Here is a 22,952-nt window from a genome sequence, read left to right on the forward strand (position 1 = left end):
TAACTGATCTGGAGCGACAAATATCACAACAAAAATGGAAAAGGTAGAAGTGATGCTCTGTTCTTCCACATAAAACATAAATGTATTTCTACAACCTTGGCCTTACCCACTGGCATTGTTTAGTTACTTACTACAGACCTGCACCAGTCTACTCTCACTGTTTCTATCATATTTTCAGAGTTACTGACATAGTTTTATTCGTCCTAGCAGGAACTATTAGGGACCTGTTCATGCTGCCCCTACACCACCACTACTGCAGTAGACTGTGAGATCCAGTGGCAATCCTGGCATCTGTCTGCCTTCCTTAGCTTTAGGTATGTTTCTAAAGAGCACAGAGCTCACTACTGTCACAAAGGCATAAAACAGAAGTGGAAAAAGAACAGCTGGCCCTTCCAAAGACTCTAGTGTGTGGCTAAAGGAAGAATGATGCTTCTATTCCCTTCATTAAATAGGAATAATAGAAATAATAACAGCAGATGAACAGGAAGAAGATGAACAGGAAGATCTGAAAAAAACTGTTTTGATATTCATGCATAGAAGGGTTACAAGCCTTTGAGTTCAACGAAATTACTTAGGTTGTGAGCAACAAAGACCCAGTTTGTGTTAGACAGGTGAGTTGATATCTTATAGTTATAAGCTGTAGCTGAATGTGGTAAAAGATACTGTCTCGGACCCTGCATTGCATATAGTCAGAGAAACAATATTTACTTTTTCTGGAGAAAAAAAAAGGAAGTAAGAAAGAAAAAAAAAGCGTTTATTTACAGCTTACAGAATCTTGAGAAGAAAAATAGAAAATGTTCAGGCACCACACTTTTACCTCATAATTCCTCCTCTCTGTGTGGCTGTTGTTTGGAGGCTGATAAGCAATAAGCATTTCACTGAGGTCTTTCCATGTGAAGGAACCAACAGGCTTTGTGTGGTCCGACAGGTGAGTAATGAAGCCCTGCAGAGGTGGCTTTGTAATGTTGAACACCAGCAGGGACTTTGGAGTTTCCTTGTCTTCAGCATCAACCGTTGTGGTTGTAATGGGAGTTAAAATAAATTGGTCTACTTCCAAGATGAACTTTGTCATTGGAACAGCTTTGGGTATTTGATTGGGCATAGCACTTTTAATCCGAACAGGGAGCCACGCATACTCAGTCTACAACAAGGAGAAAAAGGAGAACTAAAAGGATGAAGTGAAGCAAACCAAGTAAGTTCAATTTTTGTTACCTTCACATTGCTAACTGGGACACTTGTTAAAGTGATATATTATTCTGAGAAGAATTTAAACATCTTATTGAAAAAAGAAATGCCCAGAATAAAACATATAGACTTCAGGAAAGGTCTTCCAGGTTCACTCGTCTTATTAGTGTTCTTAATTTTGGGCTGAAACAACATGCCTAATTTGATGCGAGTTTCATGAATAATTTTATCTGACAGAAGCATGTACATGAGTCATTAATTATTATTAACTGAATATGATCACACAGCTCTTAGCTTATTAATTACTGTATATGTTGAAGTCAGTGCAGTTCGTGCTCTATAAAGATGTGGAATTATGCCAGGGTTAATTTTCACTCCCAGTCTAAACTACTTAGTACTACCAGTAAACATCCAGAGTTGTATCTCTGTAGCTTACTGGCATAATGCATTTAATCTCTGTAGCTAGCAACAACAACAACAGCAAAACACGCACAAAGGCGCTCTACCTATCTTAAAGATGAAAGGGAGCAACAAATTTCTTTTTTTTAATCAGGAAGACAATCAGACATTGTAAGGTTGCATAAAATTCTACCTTATGCAGAGTTTTGCTTCTGCTGTCTGTGAGATCCAGCCTCACTGGGATATAATCGATATCCGGTGAGCGAGGGTCAAGGTGCTGATACCGAATGCCCTTCCTCAGAAACTCTTCACAGCTCATTTTTGTGTTATGGATGACTCTCAGTCCCAACACACAGCTCCCATTTCTGCACTGCTGGCCTGGGCTGTGCTCTGTAACCCAACAGAAGCCACAGTGAAACAGTTAGCTGAGCAGAAACCAGCGTGGGAAGCCTGTTCTTAGGGCTGAACTAAGCCTGACAAAAAGCTAGTGTGATGACAGTTAGGACTCCTTTCCCATCCTAACTTTTCCTACAGAATTTTGTTCTTAGCTGAGATCTTTCTGCTCCAGCTTCCCTTGGTTCTTGAGGAAGTGCTACCTCCAACAACACCCGGTGCTGTTTATACAGGGTTTTGGCACTGGCAGAGTCATCACATTGCTCCATAGATCTAGGAGCTAAAAACCAGATTCCTGTTTGGGAATTACTGACCATCTGTGAACTGAATTTTGCCCCACACAAACTTCACGATCCTTTCAGTTTGCAAGGCAGCTCAAGCTGTTCATTAAACTTCACATGACCCGCTCTTACCCAGCATGTCTGGAGCAAATAGCAGACTTAATCTGCCAGGACTCTTTGAACCTGCTAATAAAAACAACTGAAGTACATCGTACTAGGGCCAAGGAGGAAGCTCTGTGGTTGATCCCCTCGAAGCTTTTCCTGCCGCGTGTCTCCCATGATGAGCTGGCCGTGAGCAGGGAGGTGGGTTTCTGAAGAGGCTATGGAAATGGTGCATTCCAAATTCATCTTCCTGCTGTAGTCAAAAGTGAGGCTGTTCTTGTCAATTGCCCTGGACAGGCCGTAGTACTCAGCCACCTCCAAAGCTCGGGAGCGCATTTTGATGATGTTACAGTCTGGCTCAAGTAACTGTACGTGGAGGGTGAATGTCTCTACAAATGTTTCATTTTCTGTAAACCTATGGGTAATAAGAAGAAAATAATCGCACTTCATCCCCTTTCTGATGCTCTTTGTGAATTTGGTGTTAACCTCACTTTCTAAACCAAATTACTTGAAGCCTTTTCTCTCTTGTGCGCTCAAACCCCAGATCCCCAGAGACCATGAGATACAACTGCTCACCTCTTCCTACTTGTAAAAAGATTTTTAAAAGGATTAAGTTATTTATTGTGTATACTCGGGGACACATGTCCCTGTTAGCAGTAAAACACAGAACATGCTGTGCTCTCAGGTACTCTTTCGGTTGCAAAAAGAAAAATCTCTGGTTTTCTGCAATGAACCAGCTGGGTAATAACAAACACATTTTCACAGCATATCTGAAATACATTGTGAATAATGCACCTGTAAATAGATGGTCGGTTGTTCTTTGCTGCTGCTGCAGCTGAATCTATGCAGTTACCTCACGTACAACAGAACCTGTTTTTCCCGTGAAAAATGGTCTGCTTGCTCTTCCTGAGAATGCTGCATTGTGACAACAAAGTGTGATGATCTGGTGTTGCTTACCTGTACAGCCTAAGCATGACTGTGTCTGCATCTAAGATCGGACAACCGTTGTGGGTATACTTGACTTCATTAAGGTGAAAGTGACAGTCAAAAACCTATGCAAGAGAAAGAATAAACAAGTACAACGCTACCGAGGAAGCTAACTTCACAGCTTCTGTTTCACCTCTCTCTGGCTGTCAGGAACGCACCGGCCTAGGGAAATCTTTAATCTTCTGTCTATTCACCCATTCTTTGGTCTCTCAGAGAAAGCCAGAACAAGCACAGTAACGTGGGGATGCTGGCACTCCGCCCTAAGAAAGGCATACCAAGGTGATTGCTTCTTGTCACCTCTTCCCTCCTCTCTCCTCTAACTCGATCATCAGTTTGAGCACACGCTTCTCTACCATCTCAGCCTGTGGATGTATGGATGCAACTGTGTTCGGGACAGGAACTGCTTCCAATTGGTCTGAACTGCCAGCAGTTCCTGCAGAATTGTATCAAGTTTAATGGCTTTTAAAATTGCTTCTGACTGTAGCTTGATTATTCAGTAATTCCTATTATTGGATTGGCCACTATAACTGAAATACAACTTTGAGTCTGTGAAAATTTTCTGTTGGAAACTTTGCTACCTCAGATGTTTTTGGAACACAGACTTTGTGCCTACAGCCCTTTACTGGATCAGATGACGTTTCTCTGTGCCACACCAACACCCAGCCCCGACGTCGGTGTAATCCTGTGACATAAAAGCAACCAGAAGTTCACATCAAATGTGCACTAAGTAATTTAAAAGAGATTAATTCTTATGCCACACGTGGTATGAATAAAATTTAAAAACTTGCCTGGCCCCTATACAGCTCATGCATAGGCTAAGGATGCTCATCTTTCGTATTTGCAGAAAGAGCATGTTATTGTCAGCAAGAAAAAAAGAAGTTAATCACTGCATTTCTCATGTGATTCCTGGCGAAGTTAAATTTGGTTTTGATGCGGTTTTTAAGGGCAGTATTCACATGTGATTAGTTCTTCCATGGACTAAAATGAAATCTGTTTAGCATTCACTGATACTTCTGATGAGGCCATAACTAATGAGAATTAACACACAGATGCAGTTGACAGACAAACAACTCTTTGCAGAAAACAGAGGTAATTTCATACTACCAAGCTTAAAAATGTGTCTTGCATACGTTAGTGCCTCTTCCCAGCCACTTTCGGGAATGGTAAAATGGAAAGGGAATTCTGGTGAAATTCTAAAATATTGACTGGAATTGTGATAAATGGAGAAATTGTTTAGATGCTCTGAATTTCAAGGTAAAAATGAAGTAACCTTATAATTTATTCAGTATAGAAACATGCAAGTTCTAATTCTGTGCAGTAGCTAGATAGAAACAAAGGCCGGTAGTTCTTACATTCTTCAGTGTGAATCCATGAAACAGCCAAGATGCATGTCTGTTAACTGCACATTAATAGTTAACTCAGAAATTAGGGTTTATCACCTTCTCTTATTACTGGCAGTGTTCATTTCCACTAAAGTTATTCTCAGAGTCTCAAGATATGTAGTAGTTGTTCTATATTTTGGGTGATTTTAAAAGGTGCTACCTGCTTTTATCTTTTATCAAGAAGCACATTGTACAAAGTCATTTTTTTTTCCAGTAAGTAATGGATTCCTTTATTATCAGATATATATACATAAATTTACCACTCTGTTTCAAGTGGCTAAAATGATCTTGGACTAATCCATAACGTTGCACCAAGGAAGGCACAGCTGGTTTTTTTATTTGTTGGAACTGCTTAGAAAAAGAGGACAAGAACAGCTCATGAAAATCTGATTCACATATGGTGAAGGTTTTGTCTACGTTGTGGTTGTTTTCAAATATCTCAGAGACACTTGGTTATTTTTCAGAACTTGGGAAACAATATGGCTTTTCTTGTTTTTTCTTTTATCTCTTTCTTTGTGCCAGATAACAAAACATGAATGTGAGAGGTAAGTTGTGAAATAGATAGTCCTAAGTGACATTATAGGAAAAAAGATAAGTGGTTAGTGGTGTTGAGTGGTCAAGTTAAACAAAACTACAACTTATATAGAAGAGCTGCTCATATTGTAGCTTCCTGTAGTTCAGTAGCATCGCTGATGTAAATCAGTGTAGAGCCCCCAAGGTCTGTAGGATTTTTTTTACTTGTATGCCTGACAAGCACATGGCAATCAGATATTCTTTTGATGATACATCCCTGTCCATATCAGAGGAGACTGCCTACAAGCGAGGAGCTGGTTACTCACATCAGATAATTGATTTCTTTTTTTTTTTTTATAAGACATCATTATTTTCACCTCTTAATTGTCAACAAGGGGTTTGAAAATGAAGGACCTTTCCACAGAAGTCTGTTAACGCTGACTGATTATCTTATGTGTGTATAAGACTCAATCTGCTTTGCAAAAAAGAAACATCTGTTTTATGTTTCCTAATACATTTTCCTTTTATATGAACAGCCAGCTCTAATTGTCTATAAACTCACAGGCTACAACAAAGGAGATCTGAATCTTCTCCTAATTACCACCGAGCTTTGTTTTTTTCTAGCTCAACTGCTTTTAAATTACAAATTATAATTACATTGTCACACATTCCTAGTACATTACTCACTTTAATGACAGTAAAACAGATCAGATCAGGGATACTTTCTGGCTGCATTATTTCCTGATAGAAGGAGCATGAGAGGCAACAGGATGGCCAAACTCTGGCACACTTTTTCAGGAATGGTTAAGGTTCAGGCAGCACATCCAAATGTGTCATAAAAAAGAGAAGTCCTCATCTTACAGAAGTTGTTTTGTTCTTTCCTACCTGGGGAATAGGACTGTAGATAAACTGACTTGAAAGCATACTGCAGTGGTCCCACCTCCAAGAGGCTGCAGGAGGGAGGAGAAGGCACTTCTCCTAATTTTTCTGGAACTTAGGCCAGGACACGTGGAGGGGAGGTGTCCCACACCACCCACATCCACCTGCCCAGAAGTGCTCACCCTTTCAGGTGAGGTACACCCACAGCCTCCAAAAGGTTAGAGACCTCTGCACAGGCACAGACTCAGCTGCGCAGGCTCAGATTGGCACCATGACAGGACAGACATTTAAAAGAGGTTAGTCTGAGAGCAGAGGAAGACGAGGACCCTAGGTATATCAGTAAGTGAGCTGTGATGCATACGTGTCTCATGGGGCCCCTGGAAAATGCTCTGACTCTGTGTTTAAAGCATGATAGGTTACAGAGGAAAAGTGGCTTTTTCAAGGTACCTAGGTCTTACTGCACTTTAGTGGCTGAGGCAGAAATTGAAAGCAAATTCAACCCCACAGTTAGCTGCCCTGCATACAGAAGTGTTCTACTGGCAATGAGGCATGTAAGTCTCTCCTTTTCTTCTAGTGCACCAGACTAGACCAGGAAAGTGGAGGGGAATAAACTTACATAGCCCTGAGCTTACAGAAGCCCTGGGGAAGATCCCCAGCAGAGGCCCTGCACCTCCTGGGGCCAGGCTCAGGAGAAGAAAACACGTTGCACTGCTCACTGCCTGCTGCTTTCCTTGGCATGGAAAGGGATGGTTTGCCTGAAGTAATCTTGGTGGAAAACGGTGCAAAAAACAATGCCGACAACCAAGCCACAAGCTCTGAAAAACCTTCTGAGACTGGAGTTTCTGCATTGGCCTTGCAGAGACTGCCAGAAAGCTGAGAGAAAGTGAAGAACTAGACATATTCAAAAGTGTGGGAGTGTATGCTTAACAAAACATTTCAAGCATAGACAAAAGCTGTTGGGTTATGGTTCGTGTTAAAGCCATTAATCTTCTATCTCTACCGTTACATTTTTCACATCAATTACTTCTAATTCCTTTCTGCAATGACTTAGATGGGGAGATTTTTTAAGCAAATGAGTAGCAGAACGGTGATATAAAAAGTACATTTAATCATTCCTACAAGCTCAGAATTTTAAAAGTAAACAATTTCTTAAAATGTATTTGCCATCTGTTAGCAATTTGTCTGTTGCAGAGCAGAGCAAACAATACTGTACACAATGTGCTTATTGTATGTAATGATTTTTTTCTTAATCGTTCCCAAGGTAGTGGCTGTGTGACTAAAATGCAAAATGCTCTAGCTGGCTATGCATTACCCGGGGGCAGTGGATACTGTTATGGTAGAAAAACAGGCAACTGCGAGAATGGAATATGTCTCCTAACCCAAAGTTTTGAAATGCCCATTCTCCATTTGTGAAATAAAGCTCTGACCAAAATCATTTTTATACATTTGTGTTATTAAACTCAGCTTTTTTTTTTTTATTTATTTAAGGGGTGCTATTCTCTATCAGCTGGCTACTTTTAGTTTAAAAAAAAAAGCAAATCTCATTCACACAGAACATTCAGAATTGTGTGCTTCAAGCAGTACCCAAAAAGAATTACATAAAGCAACATTCAGAACAGAAAAGCAGGGCCCAAATACCTGTGGAGTTAGCTTCCCAACCCTCTGCGTTATTGGCTCATTTCTCACAACTTCGACTTTGCACACATCCTTCTCTCTGGGGATGGAAAACTTGAGGTCATCTTCTGACAGGAAAACAGACTGTCCCTTCATCACTTTAATGCCAAGGTTGACACTTACAAAAGAGGAGCAGACAACTCTTAGGAGAACAGGCAGCAATAGCAACAGCCATGTTTTCTCAAAGGGCTTCATACTGTGAGGCTACGCCAGCTCTTTTCTGCTAGTGAAAAAGTTCTTGACAAAAGGAGCCTTCTCTTCCTCCTCTAGCAAACGCTCACTGTATAATGGAGGACCAAACCATCAGTCACAGGTTAAAATGTACCACGTTTTCTATTACGATGCATCTTTTGACTGCAGTTTGAACAGATGCCTTTCAAAATATCCTCGAGTTTTTATAAAATTCATTGGTCAAGCCTGACAAAATGACGCATGTTCTCTCGGAGCACTTTTAATATCTGTAAATCCTAAAAATAAAGAGGGAGAAATGATATTAGGTATTGAACATCTGCTGAAAGCAAACAAACAAACACACTTCCTTATCATTGCTTTATAATTGCAGTTTATTTCAATGAGCAAATGAACTTTACCTTTGAAGACAATTATTAAGAGTGCATGTGCTCTGAAAATTAGCTTTGTACCGCTGAGACTTCTATCTCAACAGATCAGCTCTCAGTATGAATTCCAAGCACCTAAGCACACAGAATCATTTGCTGTGTTGGATCCTCTGCTATGGGACATTTTTACTGCTGGACCACTTTAGCTAAGCTAAATAGCATTTTAATAAAAGAGTACAAGTATCCAAGTAATTTCAAAGTACAGAAGGAAGCATTTGTTTGGACTCAATGTAGCTGAAGGTAAAATAGAGGAAGTAGGGTCCTTTGTTAAATACATTTCTGTTTTGCCATTTAATGGTGGGAGATGGAGAGGGAGGAGGCATTTAACCTTTAGTTCAGAATACATTCACTGTATCTCTCTATTTTTCCTTCTACAGTGACAAACTATTCCTAGATCTCAATAGAGACACATACGACATTGCACTAAAGCTGAAGTGTTTCTTTAAAAAAAATATATATATATACACATATATATAGAACTCCTTTTGAACTTCATTTGAAAAAAAAGAAAAAGTAGTAATAAATGACAAAAGATAATAAGAAAAAATAACATTACACAAAGTTTCTCATACCCCAAGTTGCAATTAATCTTCACCTTTCACATTTGTAAGTTCAAAAGAAAAGCAGTTATTTTGTCATTGAATAAGCACTGTTGAAATCCTTACGTAGCCCTCCAAAGTAACTGAGTCTATGACCCGAAGAATTGATCTAATTAAGTTTGAGTAAATCCTAAAAAATTTCAAGCTAGTTAAGCATCAGCATTCCTTCTGGTTCTTATGGATTTTTAGTATTCTGACTACTTAATTATACAGTGTAACCGTGACCCTATCAACAACGAGCTCTCCTGAAAATGATTTAAAACAACAACAACAAAAAAAAATGCATGTATCTCTCTTTATTTGTTACTGTCCACAGAAAAGTGTTCTTCTTACTGTTTCCAGCAGACTGACCTCTAAATGGTCTGCAGTTGCATGTACAGATCAGCCCAGTCCTACATTTCACTGAACAACACTTAGAAGTTTGATCAAAATTCTCAGCTTCTCAAAGTAACACAAGAGACATCCATTCATTTCAGCCCTGATTTAAGATTGAAGGCTTTGCAACTAACATATGTTTAAAGTTAGATATATGTTGACTATGTAAGTTGGACCCCAAACCTTTACTCTGGTTTTCTAGCTTTTTATGTGAAAATGTTTCCATTTTGGCCTAACGTTGTGCAGCTGGCTCAATCTGAAGAAAAATGCACAATTCTAGCCAGAGGAAGGGGAATGAAATTCATTATTTCATTAAGTTTTTTTAATGTATACCAGAAAGAAAAAAATAAAGAAATCAAAAGCTCCATTTACTTAAAAGAGTTTACTTACACAGACAGCTTTTACTAAAATCCAAATAGGTAAAAGTGCCCCAAATATATGTCAGTTTCTGTTTCTTTTTAGCAGGATGGGTGTGTTTAACGCATCATCACACTGAGACAGCACTCTTCTTCCTACATTTCACAGTTTTAAAACATAATCTGCATTACCATGAAGGACAACTTGGAAAGAAGGGGAGAAAAATAGATTAGGCTTCAGTCTCCAAACGAGAAGGTAAGGTTCTCAGCACATGCACCTTTTTACCTGAATATCTGACTGGTACTTGTCACCCAGTGCACGGATTGCTAGCATTTTTTTTTTTCAGAAATAAACTATATCTCCTAAAAATATCATCTGCAAAACATGGAGAGGTGTTCTGAGTGAAAACCTGCTTCACCTGCCCTGCTCTTGTCCTAATTCCTGGTTTTAGCATGCCAGGAAATGCCTGAGGTGGGACCTGCAATGGATTTAAAATCCTTTTGACTTCCCTGGTGAAGAAGCAAGGCATGAGTAAATTTTGGCTGGCTTCAGAGCAGATCTAGTTCCTTAAGCCATTCAGAGGCTCAGATAAAGAAACAGTTAGGAGTTCCAGACTCTGACTGGAAGCTTAACTGAGTGGTAAGAAGTTGTCAGTGCTGAAGCACGGACCCAGTGATTTGCCCAGAGAGGTTGTGGATGCCCCATCCCTGGATGCATTCAGGGCCAGGCTGATGTGGCTCCGGGCAGCCTGGCCTAGTGGTGACCCTACCCACAGAGGGAGGTTGAAACTAGATGATCATTATGGTCCTTTTCAACCCAGGCCATTCTATGATTCTATGATTCTATAATTCTATGATTTACAGCTGATGACAATTCCAGTAAGTTAGTGCTCCTTAACACCAGAGTGGGGCATTTATTTACAATGAAGGTGGCTACATTTGCAGAGCAGTGGATTTCTCACACAAAACAACAGACATCCACTTGGATGCCTACTACAAAAAATGTTTTGTTGCTTGAAGCAGCCTTGTCTCCAGCTCAGCAGAGACTGTTCAGGAAATGCATTATTGTCGTTACACCTTTAAATATCTTAATCAAAAGAGAAATCTGGTTGTATCTTTCAAACAGGCACCAACAGACTACTGTTCATGCAGAGACATCCACAGCTTGATCCTGGTAAAAGTCAGTCTACATTCTGGCATCCACCATAAAACCCAAGACTGAGTGCAGATACCAACCTCGGGCACAGGCAGTAGTTCCTTTTCTTACCTTGCACCGAGGATTTCGTCCAATTTCACAGCAAAATTGTAAGACGTTCTCTGCCACAACATAGGTCCCATAGTGTCACTGTCTTACAGTCTTGCTTTAACTGATTTTGCCTGAAGGCATTGTTCCTCAATCACTGTACACATATGCTTGCCCCACATGCTCCCGCAAGTGATCCTATAGGGCTGCCTCCCTCTGCAGCCGAGTGAAGTTCTTGAGAAGTGTGATCTCACTTTCTCAATCTGGAGATAGCAAAATGAAATTATGAGAGACCCTTTTAGCCTCCCTACTGCTCTGCCCTTCACACCTAGGCCTGGTTCACCCCCGCCATTCCTTGATGTGTCACCTACGTATCCAGAAAGAACAAAAGGCTGAGGCACTAATTTCAAATACACCATGTTATTTCAGATAAATGTAGAGGCTTAATGAAATAATGGTGTTTGTTAACAACACTTCAGGAAGATTAACGTAATGTTTTTAGATTGTTTCCTCACTGATTTTATAAGGGTCTGGCTGGAATGCAGGAATACCTGAACCAGGTGAGCTGTGTGCCAGAAGCAAAGCGGTCGTGTCAGTACAGTGTTGTATTCTACATTATTTGCTGTCTATCATGCTGGGGTTACTGAGGACCAGAGTCTGGAGCACATGATTTACAAAGAGAGCCTAAGACAGCTGGATTTGCTCAGCCTGAAGAGGGGGCTGAGGTGGAAGATTATTGCTGTTTTCAGACATCTAAGAGAACCTGGATGTGCATATCAAAGGGCTCAGGTGCAGCAAACAAAATACGCAACAAGGGAAATTCACCTTGGATATTGGGAAAGAAACACCCCAAGCACACCATGGAACACATTGCCCAGAGAGGCTGCAGTGTCTGTGCGAAGATACCTGCAGGTGTTGTGGAGCATCGTGACCACTTTAGATAACAGGAGATAGATTGTTTGCAGATGGTTCCTGCCCACATATCAAGACCACTCCACAAAACCACTCCAAAGATAAGAACCAGTAACAGCTAGCTTTTTGGGGCTGTAGTCAGCAAAGCATCTCACAAAGGAACTTTCCATCCCTAATAAGGTAAAAAAGATCAGAGAGTTCAACTAAAGGACACACCAAGATGACCAGCAGAGGTCCCAGGACCACCGCCACAATGAGACCAGTTAAGTGCAAGGAGGCAGAACCCTATGTTAGTGATTTCAGATTTAGTGAATATGTATGCACTGTCTGGGAAAATATTTACATATGTAGCATAAGCAATATAGGTAAGCTGAAGTTCTTTCATGCCAGATATGCATGTTTAGGTGGAGCTGCCCCCTGTGCACCCGGTGCCACAGTAAAAGAATGACTGCTTCTCAATATCACATTGGTCTTAAGGAGTTACCTTTCAGGCTGGTGTTTTTATCTGGTAACACAGCCATCTTTTACAACCTAAACTGTGCTGTGATTCTATAGTTGTGATGACACAGTTTTCTGGACCCTAGGACCAAGCTAATCACCTGATTTATTTTTGCAAAACTCCGGCTTGTGCCCTCCAAACTGTAGAGTGATTCCCAAGATACCGAATTTAAAACCATACTGATGTGGTAATATACAAAGAGACCTCTTTGTCATGATTGGATGTAGACTTACCAACCCAACCCCTAAGCTGGGAACCTGGAAAAGGAGTCTGTCTCCACTTATTTGGACAACGGTTATTCTTGGTCCAAAACATGACCCTAAGGATGTATCCAAGGCACAAGGGACATTCAGCAAGGGTGCTCTGAAAAGCTTCTCATCTGTCAGTGGAACCCTCTCCCTGCTCTTCAGATGATCCTGAGTGGGAAGGCAGATGGAAAGGGAACCTCTGGAAAGGCAATGGATGTGACTCTGAGGAGCTAAAGGAGGAACAGAGCATAGTGGAGGCAGTTCAGTGGAGAGTGACTGAGAGCTTCAGATACCATTTGTTAAACATTTTCTACAAATGCTAAAACTATTTTCCTTTAGGGCTGTTGGTGCATATGTGAAAAATTATGCCGTGGTTAATTACAAACATAAGTGTTCTCACCAAATACAACTGGCTTTCAAGGGGGAAGGGAAGAGAGAGGAAGGGAACAAAAGGGAAACTGTAAGTCCCTAAAATTATCCATAAGTTATGGAATGTTAGATGCCCTTCCAACAGCAGCCTGTGGAGAGAACATATAAATCTGTGCAGGACCCATCTAGCTATGTCAAAGTAGAACTGATCTTTTAGATAATCTTTCAAATATATGTATGTATCGCTGCAAGGCCTGTATGAATAGAATTTACTTTAAAGAACGTAAATATTAATGAAAATTTCAGGTTATTCTTATTTATTTAAACTTATAAAGTTATGTATCCCTGAGTCTGATTCTGAGGAATGTAATTAAAGTTACTGGCATGTAGTTGCAATCTAATCCCAAAGTAGATGTGGAGAGACACCCACTAATGCAAAACTACTGCAAATAAGATCAGAAAAAAACACCAGTAGCTCTTGAGTTGTAACATCTGAAATCTAACTAAAAAAATCTGTAATCACTAGCTAACTTGAACAGCAATGACATCCAAAATCATCAGTGAGATTTGGATGAGACCTCCAGAGCTTATCTCTGTGTGACAAAACCTCCAGTTGCCTGAGAGCTTTCAGTGAAGAATGGCATTCAAAATTACCCTCATTTCTTGCAAAGCTTGAAAGGGATTATGAAGGACAATTGTTGTGGGGTGGGAGTTGGCCTGATTCGTTCTAATGAACACCAGGAGAAGTTCACAAGAAACAGAAAGACCATTGGATTTTTATTTTATTTTTATTTTATTTTATTTTATTTTTTAAAGGACAGATAAAGAAAACAAATAGTGGCCTTGCACAGTTTCTAGGAAACAGAGATGACTGTTATTATGGCAATTAAAAGTTAGCCCAGGGCAATTAGAGGACCCTAAAATGTTTAACTGGGGGATTGCCACTTCAGAATGTGCAGTTAATCCGTGACCTCCTTCAACTGTGTGTTATTTAACATCTGTGTTCCACACACTACAAACAAAGATTACAGGCCACAGCCAAACTAAGTACTCAGCAAGGTATTTGCTGATTTAATGAATGCTAGGTGGCAGTTTTCTTCTTTGTGCTACATTCTCTTTATACTCTTTTTTTTTTTTTTTTTTTGGACAAATCCTTTGCATTTTTTTTTTTCTGGGAAGTGAGGAAACAACAAGTCTTTCACTGCACAGTCAATGAATAGACCTTTCTTCATCAAATTAAAAATGTGCAGGATGTAAAGCACATCCAGACACGTCCAACAGATGTTCCTCTGTTGTCCTCTTGCTGCAGCAGGGCAATACTTAATAACTAACTTTAAAAAATGGAGGAGGGGGAGATTGATACTGGAGATCCTCAGTCATGGGACAGGGGGTAAAAACCAGGAGAAAACTTGTGTAAACAGTAAGACTAAATGACTCGATTAGCCTTTCTTTTGGTTTTGTATACAATCATAGGCACTGCAGAGAGGGAACGAGAACTACACTTCTTCACAGAAGAGCAATCTGTAACAAGAAATAGGTGGAGGAATAGTTTTCCCTGGTCCACACAGAAATAGACTTGGAAATGATTATGAAAAACACCTCTAATAATGGAAACCATGGAAAGGTGAAAGGAGGGAACCTCCCAAGAGATTTTAACTTATAACAGATGTTGCATTTTAGCAACTAGCAATGGATAGAAGAGAAACAAACAAGGCAAGCAGCCTAGGGCTAGTCAGTGACCATTGTACTCTGTCCTGCAAGGATAAAATTCTTAGCCTCAGCTCAAGTCATGAATTTGTCAGCTGAAGGCATTGCTGTTCTGAGAATACACAGCTTCTAGCTCTGTAGCCCCATTCTTTTCCACGGCCTTTGCAAGCTATGGCCAGATCTCAAACATGAGGTACTAGAAGAGCTCTGCTCATGGCAGCACAGCTCCACCAGGGGCTGAACACATCCCTGGTTTGAAAGCCCAGTGAACAGAAACAGAAAAAGTCTCCCGTGCAACAGACAGGGACGGGAGCCCGTGTCAGACTGTACAACAGTGACCTTGTTTCACCGCACCATGAGCTGCACGTTCTGATACTTCTGCAAAACAACTGTGGTGATGAAATGCACTACCACTGACACACCGCAGGTCTCCGCAGCAATAGGTGTCTGCTGATGTACTCAGAAAGCTGTATGGTAACACCTGGCCTTGTGCTGTATGTTGCCGAGCAACAACACGGCCGTGGGGTTACAAACTCTGGCTGACAGAGTTTTATGGATAAAAATCCATGGGGAGCACAGCCTGTGGTTTCAGTGTTTTTACACACTGTTACTAGTTGTCTGTTTTTTTGGGGGGGAAGAGAGGAATGATGAACCTCGATGTTAATAGAAAAAAGTTCTGAATTCCTGTAAAAGAGGACTTTGCAGACCACTCTGCACAAGGACAAGCTCGCTGAGGGGTGCACTGCTTCTTTCAGAACTGAGCAAGAGCTGCAATCTTCTGTACGTGCTGCACAGAGGATTTTTTTTTTTTTTTTTTTTTGAATGCTTAAATCTTAACAGCTGGTAGATGGTGTGGTTTACACTTTCCCACAAACAGAGTTAATCTCTCTGAGCCTTAGACATGTTCAGCTTAAAGGTACGTTTGAGCTTTTCTCCAAGATTGCTGCTATGCGCTGGGAGAGAACCGCGTATCTCCAAAGAGAGGCAGTCTCCTGTTTTCAGATATCCAAGGGCAAGAGAATGGATGTAGGGCAGACATAAATTTCGGTTTTCAAAGTGGTACGAGGGGAGCTTGCTGCTCCCTTCATACAAATCAAAAGTGACGCTGAAATTCTACAAAATCTGTAATACAACCCAAAGATATTATGCTTCTTTACAAATTGTGTTTGATAAACAAAAGCGTGTACTAGGCCAAACAGTTACACATCTCATCAAGATCGTCCCAGATCCAAAATCACAAAGTTCTTCTTTTATGAAGAGTTTTCTTTAATAAGGTTGTGTCTTTATGCATTCTGAACGCCTGCATGCTGCAGCTACAGCCTGTTGGCTCATCTGGTGATGCAGTGCTTTCAGAGACCTGGAGGTGACATCAGTCAGAAAATCACAGTCCAAGTAAGGTTCATCTTCACGGCCAGCTACCAGAGTTCTTTGAAGGGGAGGTTTAGGTTGGATATTAGGTTGGATATTAGGAAGAAGTTTTTCACACAGAGGGTGGTGACGCACTGGAACAGGTTGCCCAGAGAGGTTGTGGACGCCCCATCCCTGGAGGCATTCAAGGCCAGGCTGGATGTGGCTCTGGGCAGCCTGGTCTGGTGGTTGGTGACCCTGCACATAGCAGGGGGTTGAAACTCAATGATCATTGTGGTGCTTTTCAACCCAGGCCATTATTTGATTCTATGATTCTATGAAATGCTGTTCACAATGACAGCAGCTAGAGATAGCAGTTGGGATAACAACTTCCCAAAGGCAGCCTGTTCAGGTCTCTTGTCCCATTGCCCAAAAGGCAGCAACATCATCCTGAAGATGTTATGTTGCAAGTTGTGAAGCCATGGATTTGTGCACGGATACCCTTGCTGCAGCTGTTGTAGCCCATCATTAGCTCAAGGGAAGTTAATCAGCGGACACAGTCACAGCCACAGAGCCTCAGAAAATGGGAGAAGCCTACCTTAGCGCAGGTATAACCTTTCAGCAGGTATAACCAAGCAGATTCCATTTTTAGTGTAGTGCCGACTGGTTATTGCTGTGTTACTGTGCTGTTGTTACCACATGCTACTGCTGCCACCTAAATTCACTGTTAGATAGACCGATGCAGTTGGTCAGTATTTCTCTTCCCCATAAATAAATTCATTTCTGTTGTGCTGTAGTTAATATCACAGACGTTATTACAGCAGATCCTTCAAGGACTGCAGAAAACTAATCTGATGTGGGAAAAGACGTGGAGCAGCTCCAATTAAAAATTCAAATCATTGCCTAGGAAGTTTTTTATTCATTGTCAGAACACTTGCCTAACTTTTCTCAGAGCAGGGATCTATGCTGAAGAAAACATTCAAATACTGAGGTGCCTCGATGCAAACCAGCTTGTTCTCTCAAAGCGAGCTGCACGCACTCATGTTGCATGCAAAATAAATACCAGGGAAGAACTGCAACAACAATTTTGGCAGGCCCACAGCAGTCACTCCTAAGTCAGAGAAATGAGATGGGATGACTTCTACAGATGTGCGCACACTTTTGCTGTGCAAGCAGCAGGTGGTTTGTAGCGTCAGGGCCTCCCACAGGCACACGGGCACATGCCAACAGCAGGGATGCATTTGGCCTGAAGTAATAGCAGTCCTGAGTGAGCTGAGATGACGAACTTCTGCAATTCTATGAACAGCAAAAAATGTAATTTGCGAAATACCCTTTTGGTAACCGTTTCAAGAAACTGTGTGTGATTGCCTACAGGACTTGCTGAAGTACCTCAGCACAGCACGAAGTGAGAGAAACTGATCTCTAAAAGCTGTTTCAGAGCTTAGTTACAAGTGTATAAAAGTGAGCAAGAAACGAAAAGACCACAAGCATGCCTTTGTGTGGTCGGAAGCACGCAAACGTTTACACATACATATGATCAATGAACATCCGTCTGATTCAGATGAATAAAGTCAGCTGTCTTTACAGCTTTTCACACACAAACGTGAAAGCTCTCACAGATACCTGCTGCAAAATAAAAGTCCACAATTTTGAAGCACTCACTAAAAAACAAATTCTTCCAGAGACTCACTGATACTGAAAGATTTCATGCTTTCCTTTCAGTGCAGTGCATCACATTTCTCTCCCTCAGTGTGTTTTTACTGAAAAGACAGTTGTAATAAAAGAACGCTCACTAACTGTTTCCAAGCTTTTATAAAACGTAAAAGCATAAAGTTTTATTAGTGCTGGTGGAAGACGGCCAGCGTAGGGGAGAAATCTGTATCAACTCAAACCTTAGTGTAAGCAAAGTTACTTGGAGCCACAAAACAACCAGCAAAACCCAGCGCCTGTTTCCTCTTAGAGAACTGAGCTTTCACCCACCCTGAGTACAAAAATGGAGCGAGTGCCTCGTTGAGGCACTCATTAAGCCATTAAAAACTATTACAAGCACAAACACAACATTATTCATGGAATATGACAAACTTGAAGCAGATACTTACAGGTAGCAGCATTACTTCGGGAGGCTGAGCACAAGATCATGCTGTATGAAAGGAATAATGAGTGTCACTGACCCAGTAATCTCTGGTTTTAAAAGCTGGCAGAGAAAGAAACCCAACGAGTGGGCGACAGTGGGAAAGACGGAGAGTGAGAGAGATGAAAGCCTCTCCAGTCTTTCTGGTCAGCTTGGCTGCAGTTTCCTTCGTCCTAATAATCGACAACAAACACCCTTCGCTTGCAGGACTGCTCCCGGCTGCAGAGCCCCAGAGCACAACTGCTTTCGGGCTGCCTATGATAAGGGCATTCTGAGACGCTTTGGAGTGTTTACACTCAGCAGTGCTTCTCTGGCAGCCAGCCCCCGGATCTTCGCTTCCCCTTCTGCTAGTTAAGTCTGTTGGGACTAGAAACTGAGCTCCTGTTAATAGCGCTTGCTCATTTTTTCTTCCCACTTCTGCTGGCTGCCTGTCTGCATTCACACAGACACACACAGACACACACACACACACACACACAAACTCTTGTGTGCATTAAAGTCTAAGAGAGAGAGAATTATGATCTAAAATATTTTCAGCTCAGCCAGTTTATCCCTGCAAAGAAAGGAGAGAGAATCCTTACTGAAATACAGATATGATTCATTTCTTCCCTAAGTTAACAGCAAGGCAGATTTGATCCTTTTTTTGGGACAGATGATGGAATTAAAATCAAGTGAATTATTGATTTTTTTGTGTGTGTGTGATGTATATTTCATGTTTACGAATGTGATGCTTTTTAGAAACTCCAGTGTTTAGCTGAAAGTGGTTCCAAGTCCTGTTGCATACAAAAGTATTAAGTATTCAATCTAACATACATTTGTTTTATTGACTGTTGCGGTGAGTATTCAATTTTTTTCCCATTCAGAACCACAGGAAAGAGGAATGGTAGGGGCAAAATCCCAGCACAATACCTCAAGATACCCCTCCAGCCTCTGTCCCCAGATTTATATCAGATTTGTAGATATGAGTGTCAGCTGGGACCCTCTGTGAGATTTCCTGCCACTCTGGTTCATTAGTGTACCCCAAGACGAGAGCTCAACAGCACACATTTAAAGAGCACAGAGGCTGCAATGCAAAGTCACCTTTCTCAGAATTACCAGGGACAGAACAGACCGCCTTTACTCCCACCTCATCATTTTAAAGCCAAAGGCATTTTTAAGCATTGAGGACACGAAGGTTTTCAGCCACGGGAGCATTGCTACACGTCAAAGGAGCTGGGGGAAAGGTTGGTGGCTGCTTTATGTAAGCAGGGGTCAACTCCACCGTGAATGTAACTGCATGGCATGTCACCTCCTCTTGCACGAACAAGGAGGCTGACTTCAACCCACACACTGAAAGTGCACTATAAAAACAGAAAGGCACCATCAATGGTTATAAAAGAAAAGAACCAGTGAATATTCCCATGGCACAGCAGAAAGGGAGATGAAGACGACGCTGACTGTTAAAAGTTAGAATGAACTCAAAGCTATACCATGTGTAATACGCTACACTCCGGGCTGTATGTGCTTAGGAGAAAACACTAGGCGAAAAAGAAAGTCCTTCAACTACAGTAGCGGTATCAGAGAGGTATAATGTTCTAGTTTTCTGACCCATACTAATCCTTGGATTTTTTAAGTTCTCTTCTTAAAGTTTTTTAAAGGCTCTGTTTCCTGTGAATTAAGCATAAATGGAGTATGTATATCTCCCTAATTGTCAGCTGCAATCTCACAGCCCTGACTGCTGACACGAAGATACTCATTCAGCTGTTGCCTGTAAGTTTTCTTTAACAGGATATAGTAACAGTCAGTTTATTTCTTTCCTGGCTTTTGTCTGTAAAGAAAAACACCAGAGACATAAGATAGACAAGAACACACACAAGGAGAGAGTGATCTCTTTCATTTCAAATTACATTAAGGAGCAATGTCCTAAACTGTCACAGTGCCTCCTGCTGTAAAGAGTACACCGAACTGCACTCGGTCAGCACTTCTGTAAGGAGGATGAGGTTCTCAAAGCAAGAAAAGACCCATGCTTGTCCAAAGCCTGAAGATGCACACAGGAAGATCTGCTGAACTGTGGGGAAAAGCAGAAACAATTACTTCTCAGATGGTCAATAGGAAAATAAGTGCAGATCTACTGACAGAGAGCTGATCCTTCTACAGACAGTATATAAGGTAGCCTTGCATGGGTGGTGAGGCACTGGCATAGGCAGCACAGAGAAGCTATGGATATCCCATCCCTGGAAGCATTCAGAGCCAGGCTGGATGGGCCCTGGGCAGCCTGAGCTGGTGAGGTCAGCCCTGCTTGTGGCTGGAGTTTGCAACTGGATGATCTTTAAGTTCCTTTCCAACCCAAGCCATTCTATGATTCTGTGATCAAGCATCTCCCTAGGAAGCTTGTTCCAGTGTTTGATCAGCTTCATCATAAATATTTTTTTCCTAATGCCCAGTCTGAACCCCCCCCAGTACTGCTTTGTGCTGTTCCTGCATAACCTGTCATCTGGGAGAATACCTCCGTCTTCACTTCCCCTCTTCAGAAAGTCTTTGTTAGGAAACAAAAAGACTGAAAAATATTATTTATCAGCATTACCAAACCTAATGTAGCATAGGAGAAGGCTTTTACTCTCCTACAATCAACAGTAGGAGTGTTGAGTGACACACACTTCTATACAAACAATGGAGCAGAGATTTCTCAGCTAATGAGTCTAAAATGATAAGGCATTATACTGTTGACATTTCTTCCCTGACAAGCATCAGAAAACATTCTTTTCAAAGGACCATTGTCATAGAAATTCAACAGCATTTTAAAGACTCTCTCAGTTGCCTAACCTTTAGAGAGAGATTTTCAGCTCTAATGCCAATCAGTTGACCTCTTAATATATAAACCATGACATTGCTGTGCTGTCTGGAAAAAAAGATGACCATGAAGCTGTAACTTAAGGTGAGTTTTAACTAGCATACAGTTCCACTACCACAGTAGAAAGGTAAGCTGAAGTCATCTCTCCACAGACACAGCTGCCCTGACTTTCAGCTTCAAGAAGGTAATGAATATGGCTGAGGTATGTCAGAATGTCAAAACACTCACTGGACTGACTGTCATGGTTACAAATAGGTATTCTGGATACTGGTTTAAAATCAAAATCTTTAGTCCAGCTTCCTGGAAAGCATTTCGTGCCTCAATTATCCTGTCAAAAGAAAAAAATCCTCTACTCATTTCAGTCAACTTAAATTGATTGATTCAATTTCATTCATTGATGTCCATGTTATATCAAGAACATCTGAATGCCTGATTACTCTTAAGAAGTCAAGATGCATGCTTGCAAAACACTAAGATTCTCAATTAGAATATATTATACACAATTATGATGCTGTTTATTTCATGTCATGGAAAATGTTTCATTTATATTTACTAAGATTGATCTCTAAGATAGTGCATTCTTTTGGTTAAAAAAATGAAAGAGGGAAAGAGTCAATACACCATTTTTTGCCTATTGTTACAGGGGAAAAAAAAAGGTGATTTTTGCTTATTTGCTTTGTTGTTGTTTTGATATTCTTGTCTTTTATAACACAGGTAATGTAGATGAATCATAGAATTGTAGAATCAAAGAATGGCCTGGGTTGAAAAGGACCACAACGATCATCGAGTTTCAACCCCCCCGCTATGCACAGGGTTGCCAGCCACCAGACCAGGCTGTCCAGAGCCACATCCAGCCTAGAATGAATCTCTCTTTTGGTAAGACCAACTTTTCTACAGAATCTGTCTCACATCTGCAAAGCCTTACTCTCCTAAACTATCCATAGTTGTGTCCTTAACACTTGAGATTTTTACAGGAAAGGCATGATTTACTGTTTCTTATCATTCTGACAACATACATACAACTGTTTCTCGAATAAGTCTGACAAGAGTCCACTTTCAGATTTGGATACAACTCCAGGGAGTCAAACCAAGCATTGCAATGCAGCGTTGGTATTAAACTTTTTATCAACTTCACAGAACTTTTGAAGAAAATACTGTAATACATTAACATCTGACATAGAGCCCAGCTATTAGAAGATCAAATGCACTGTGTCACCAACAGCTGCTTTGCTGGGAATTACATGCAGCGTATGTGTAATAGCATCAGCCCTTGATTACAAACTATTCCGGTTTCTAACTAAAGAAGGGGCACAGATTCTACGGTTAAGAATGGCATCCTGGAAAATCAAACTACTAAAAAGAACCCACAACAAGAGAGTACAAAGAACTCACATTATGTCAAGAAGATCCAAACCTCAGAATGGTTTCTGAAATGGAAGTCTGTGTTGAAGGTGAGTAGAATTTTCAGGAAGATGTGTAGTTTCACTGAAAAGTCCAAAATTGTTGCTATTCTTTCTTTTTTCTTGATTTTTCTTCATTTTCTTTACATCTTGAAGCAGAGAAAGGGTGAATAGAGATCTACAAATGCTTTAGCAACCTGTCATTCCCTGAAGTCCTTTAGCTTGAGCACACATCACTGCTTCTAAGGGTTCTTCAATTTATACAGCCATGAGGGGCAGTGTACATACTGCAAACCATCAAAATATCTCATCATAGCCATGATTTTCCTTCCTTAGTTGTTGGAGTGACTAGGTGCAACTGGTGATATGACAGCAAAAAATTCCCCTCTCTCTGCACACTCCTGGCAGCCTCCCTATGGGGTACATGGCTTGTAGGGTCTTGGGGCTGTGTGACCATCAGAGATGTTTATCTTTTTTTTTGGAGTTGGACAGTAGAAGCAGTTACCAGTGTTACAGGATGAGAA

At 41.0% G+C, this 22,952-nt stretch overlaps 1 protein-coding gene and 1 long non-coding RNA gene across 20 annotated transcripts in view; one reads left to right on the plus strand and one right to left on the minus strand.

Moving 5' to 3' along the window:
• The window catches only part of FREM1 (FRAS1 related extracellular matrix 1), a 69,310-nt gene extending 50,753 nt beyond the window's left edge, over positions 1–18,557 (minus strand). For 16 of the 19 annotated variants that reach the window (XR_003072178.3, XR_005842735.2, XR_005842734.2 and 13 more), the window contains exons 1-6: positions 18,167–18,557; positions 7,760–8,262; positions 3,318–3,412; positions 2,474–2,775; positions 1,778–1,974; positions 818–1,141 (exon numbers count right to left, since the gene is read on the minus strand). Coding sequence is in view for 14 of the 19 variants with exons in the window: in XM_004949102.5 (XP_004949159.3) it covers positions 818–1,141; positions 1,778–1,974; positions 2,474–2,775; positions 3,318–3,412; positions 7,760–7,990 (1,149 nt within the window). In the remaining 5 variants the exon portion in view is untranslated. Of the gene's footprint in view, positions 1–817; positions 1,142–1,777; positions 1,975–2,390; positions 2,776–3,317; positions 3,413–7,759; positions 8,263–9,776; positions 9,899–18,166 lie in introns of those variants that run through there. The other 3 variants (XM_046905845.1, XM_046905844.1, XM_015280193.4) reach the window with 3 other exon arrangements.
• On the plus strand, positions 1,139–16,267 carry LOC121108328. Its single transcript, XR_006932476.1, has 3 exons — positions 1,139–1,192; positions 9,849–9,998; positions 11,488–16,267. It is a non-coding gene; the product is annotated as an uncharacterized LOC121108328 (long non-coding RNA).
• Positions 18,558–22,952: the final 4,395 nt, after the last annotated feature.

The sequence above is a fragment of the Gallus gallus genome, chromosome Z (assembly GCF_016699485.2).
Source record: "Gallus gallus isolate bGalGal1 chromosome Z, bGalGal1.mat.broiler.GRCg7b, whole genome shotgun sequence".
NCBI lineage: Eukaryota > Metazoa > Chordata > Aves > Galliformes > Phasianidae > Gallus > Gallus gallus.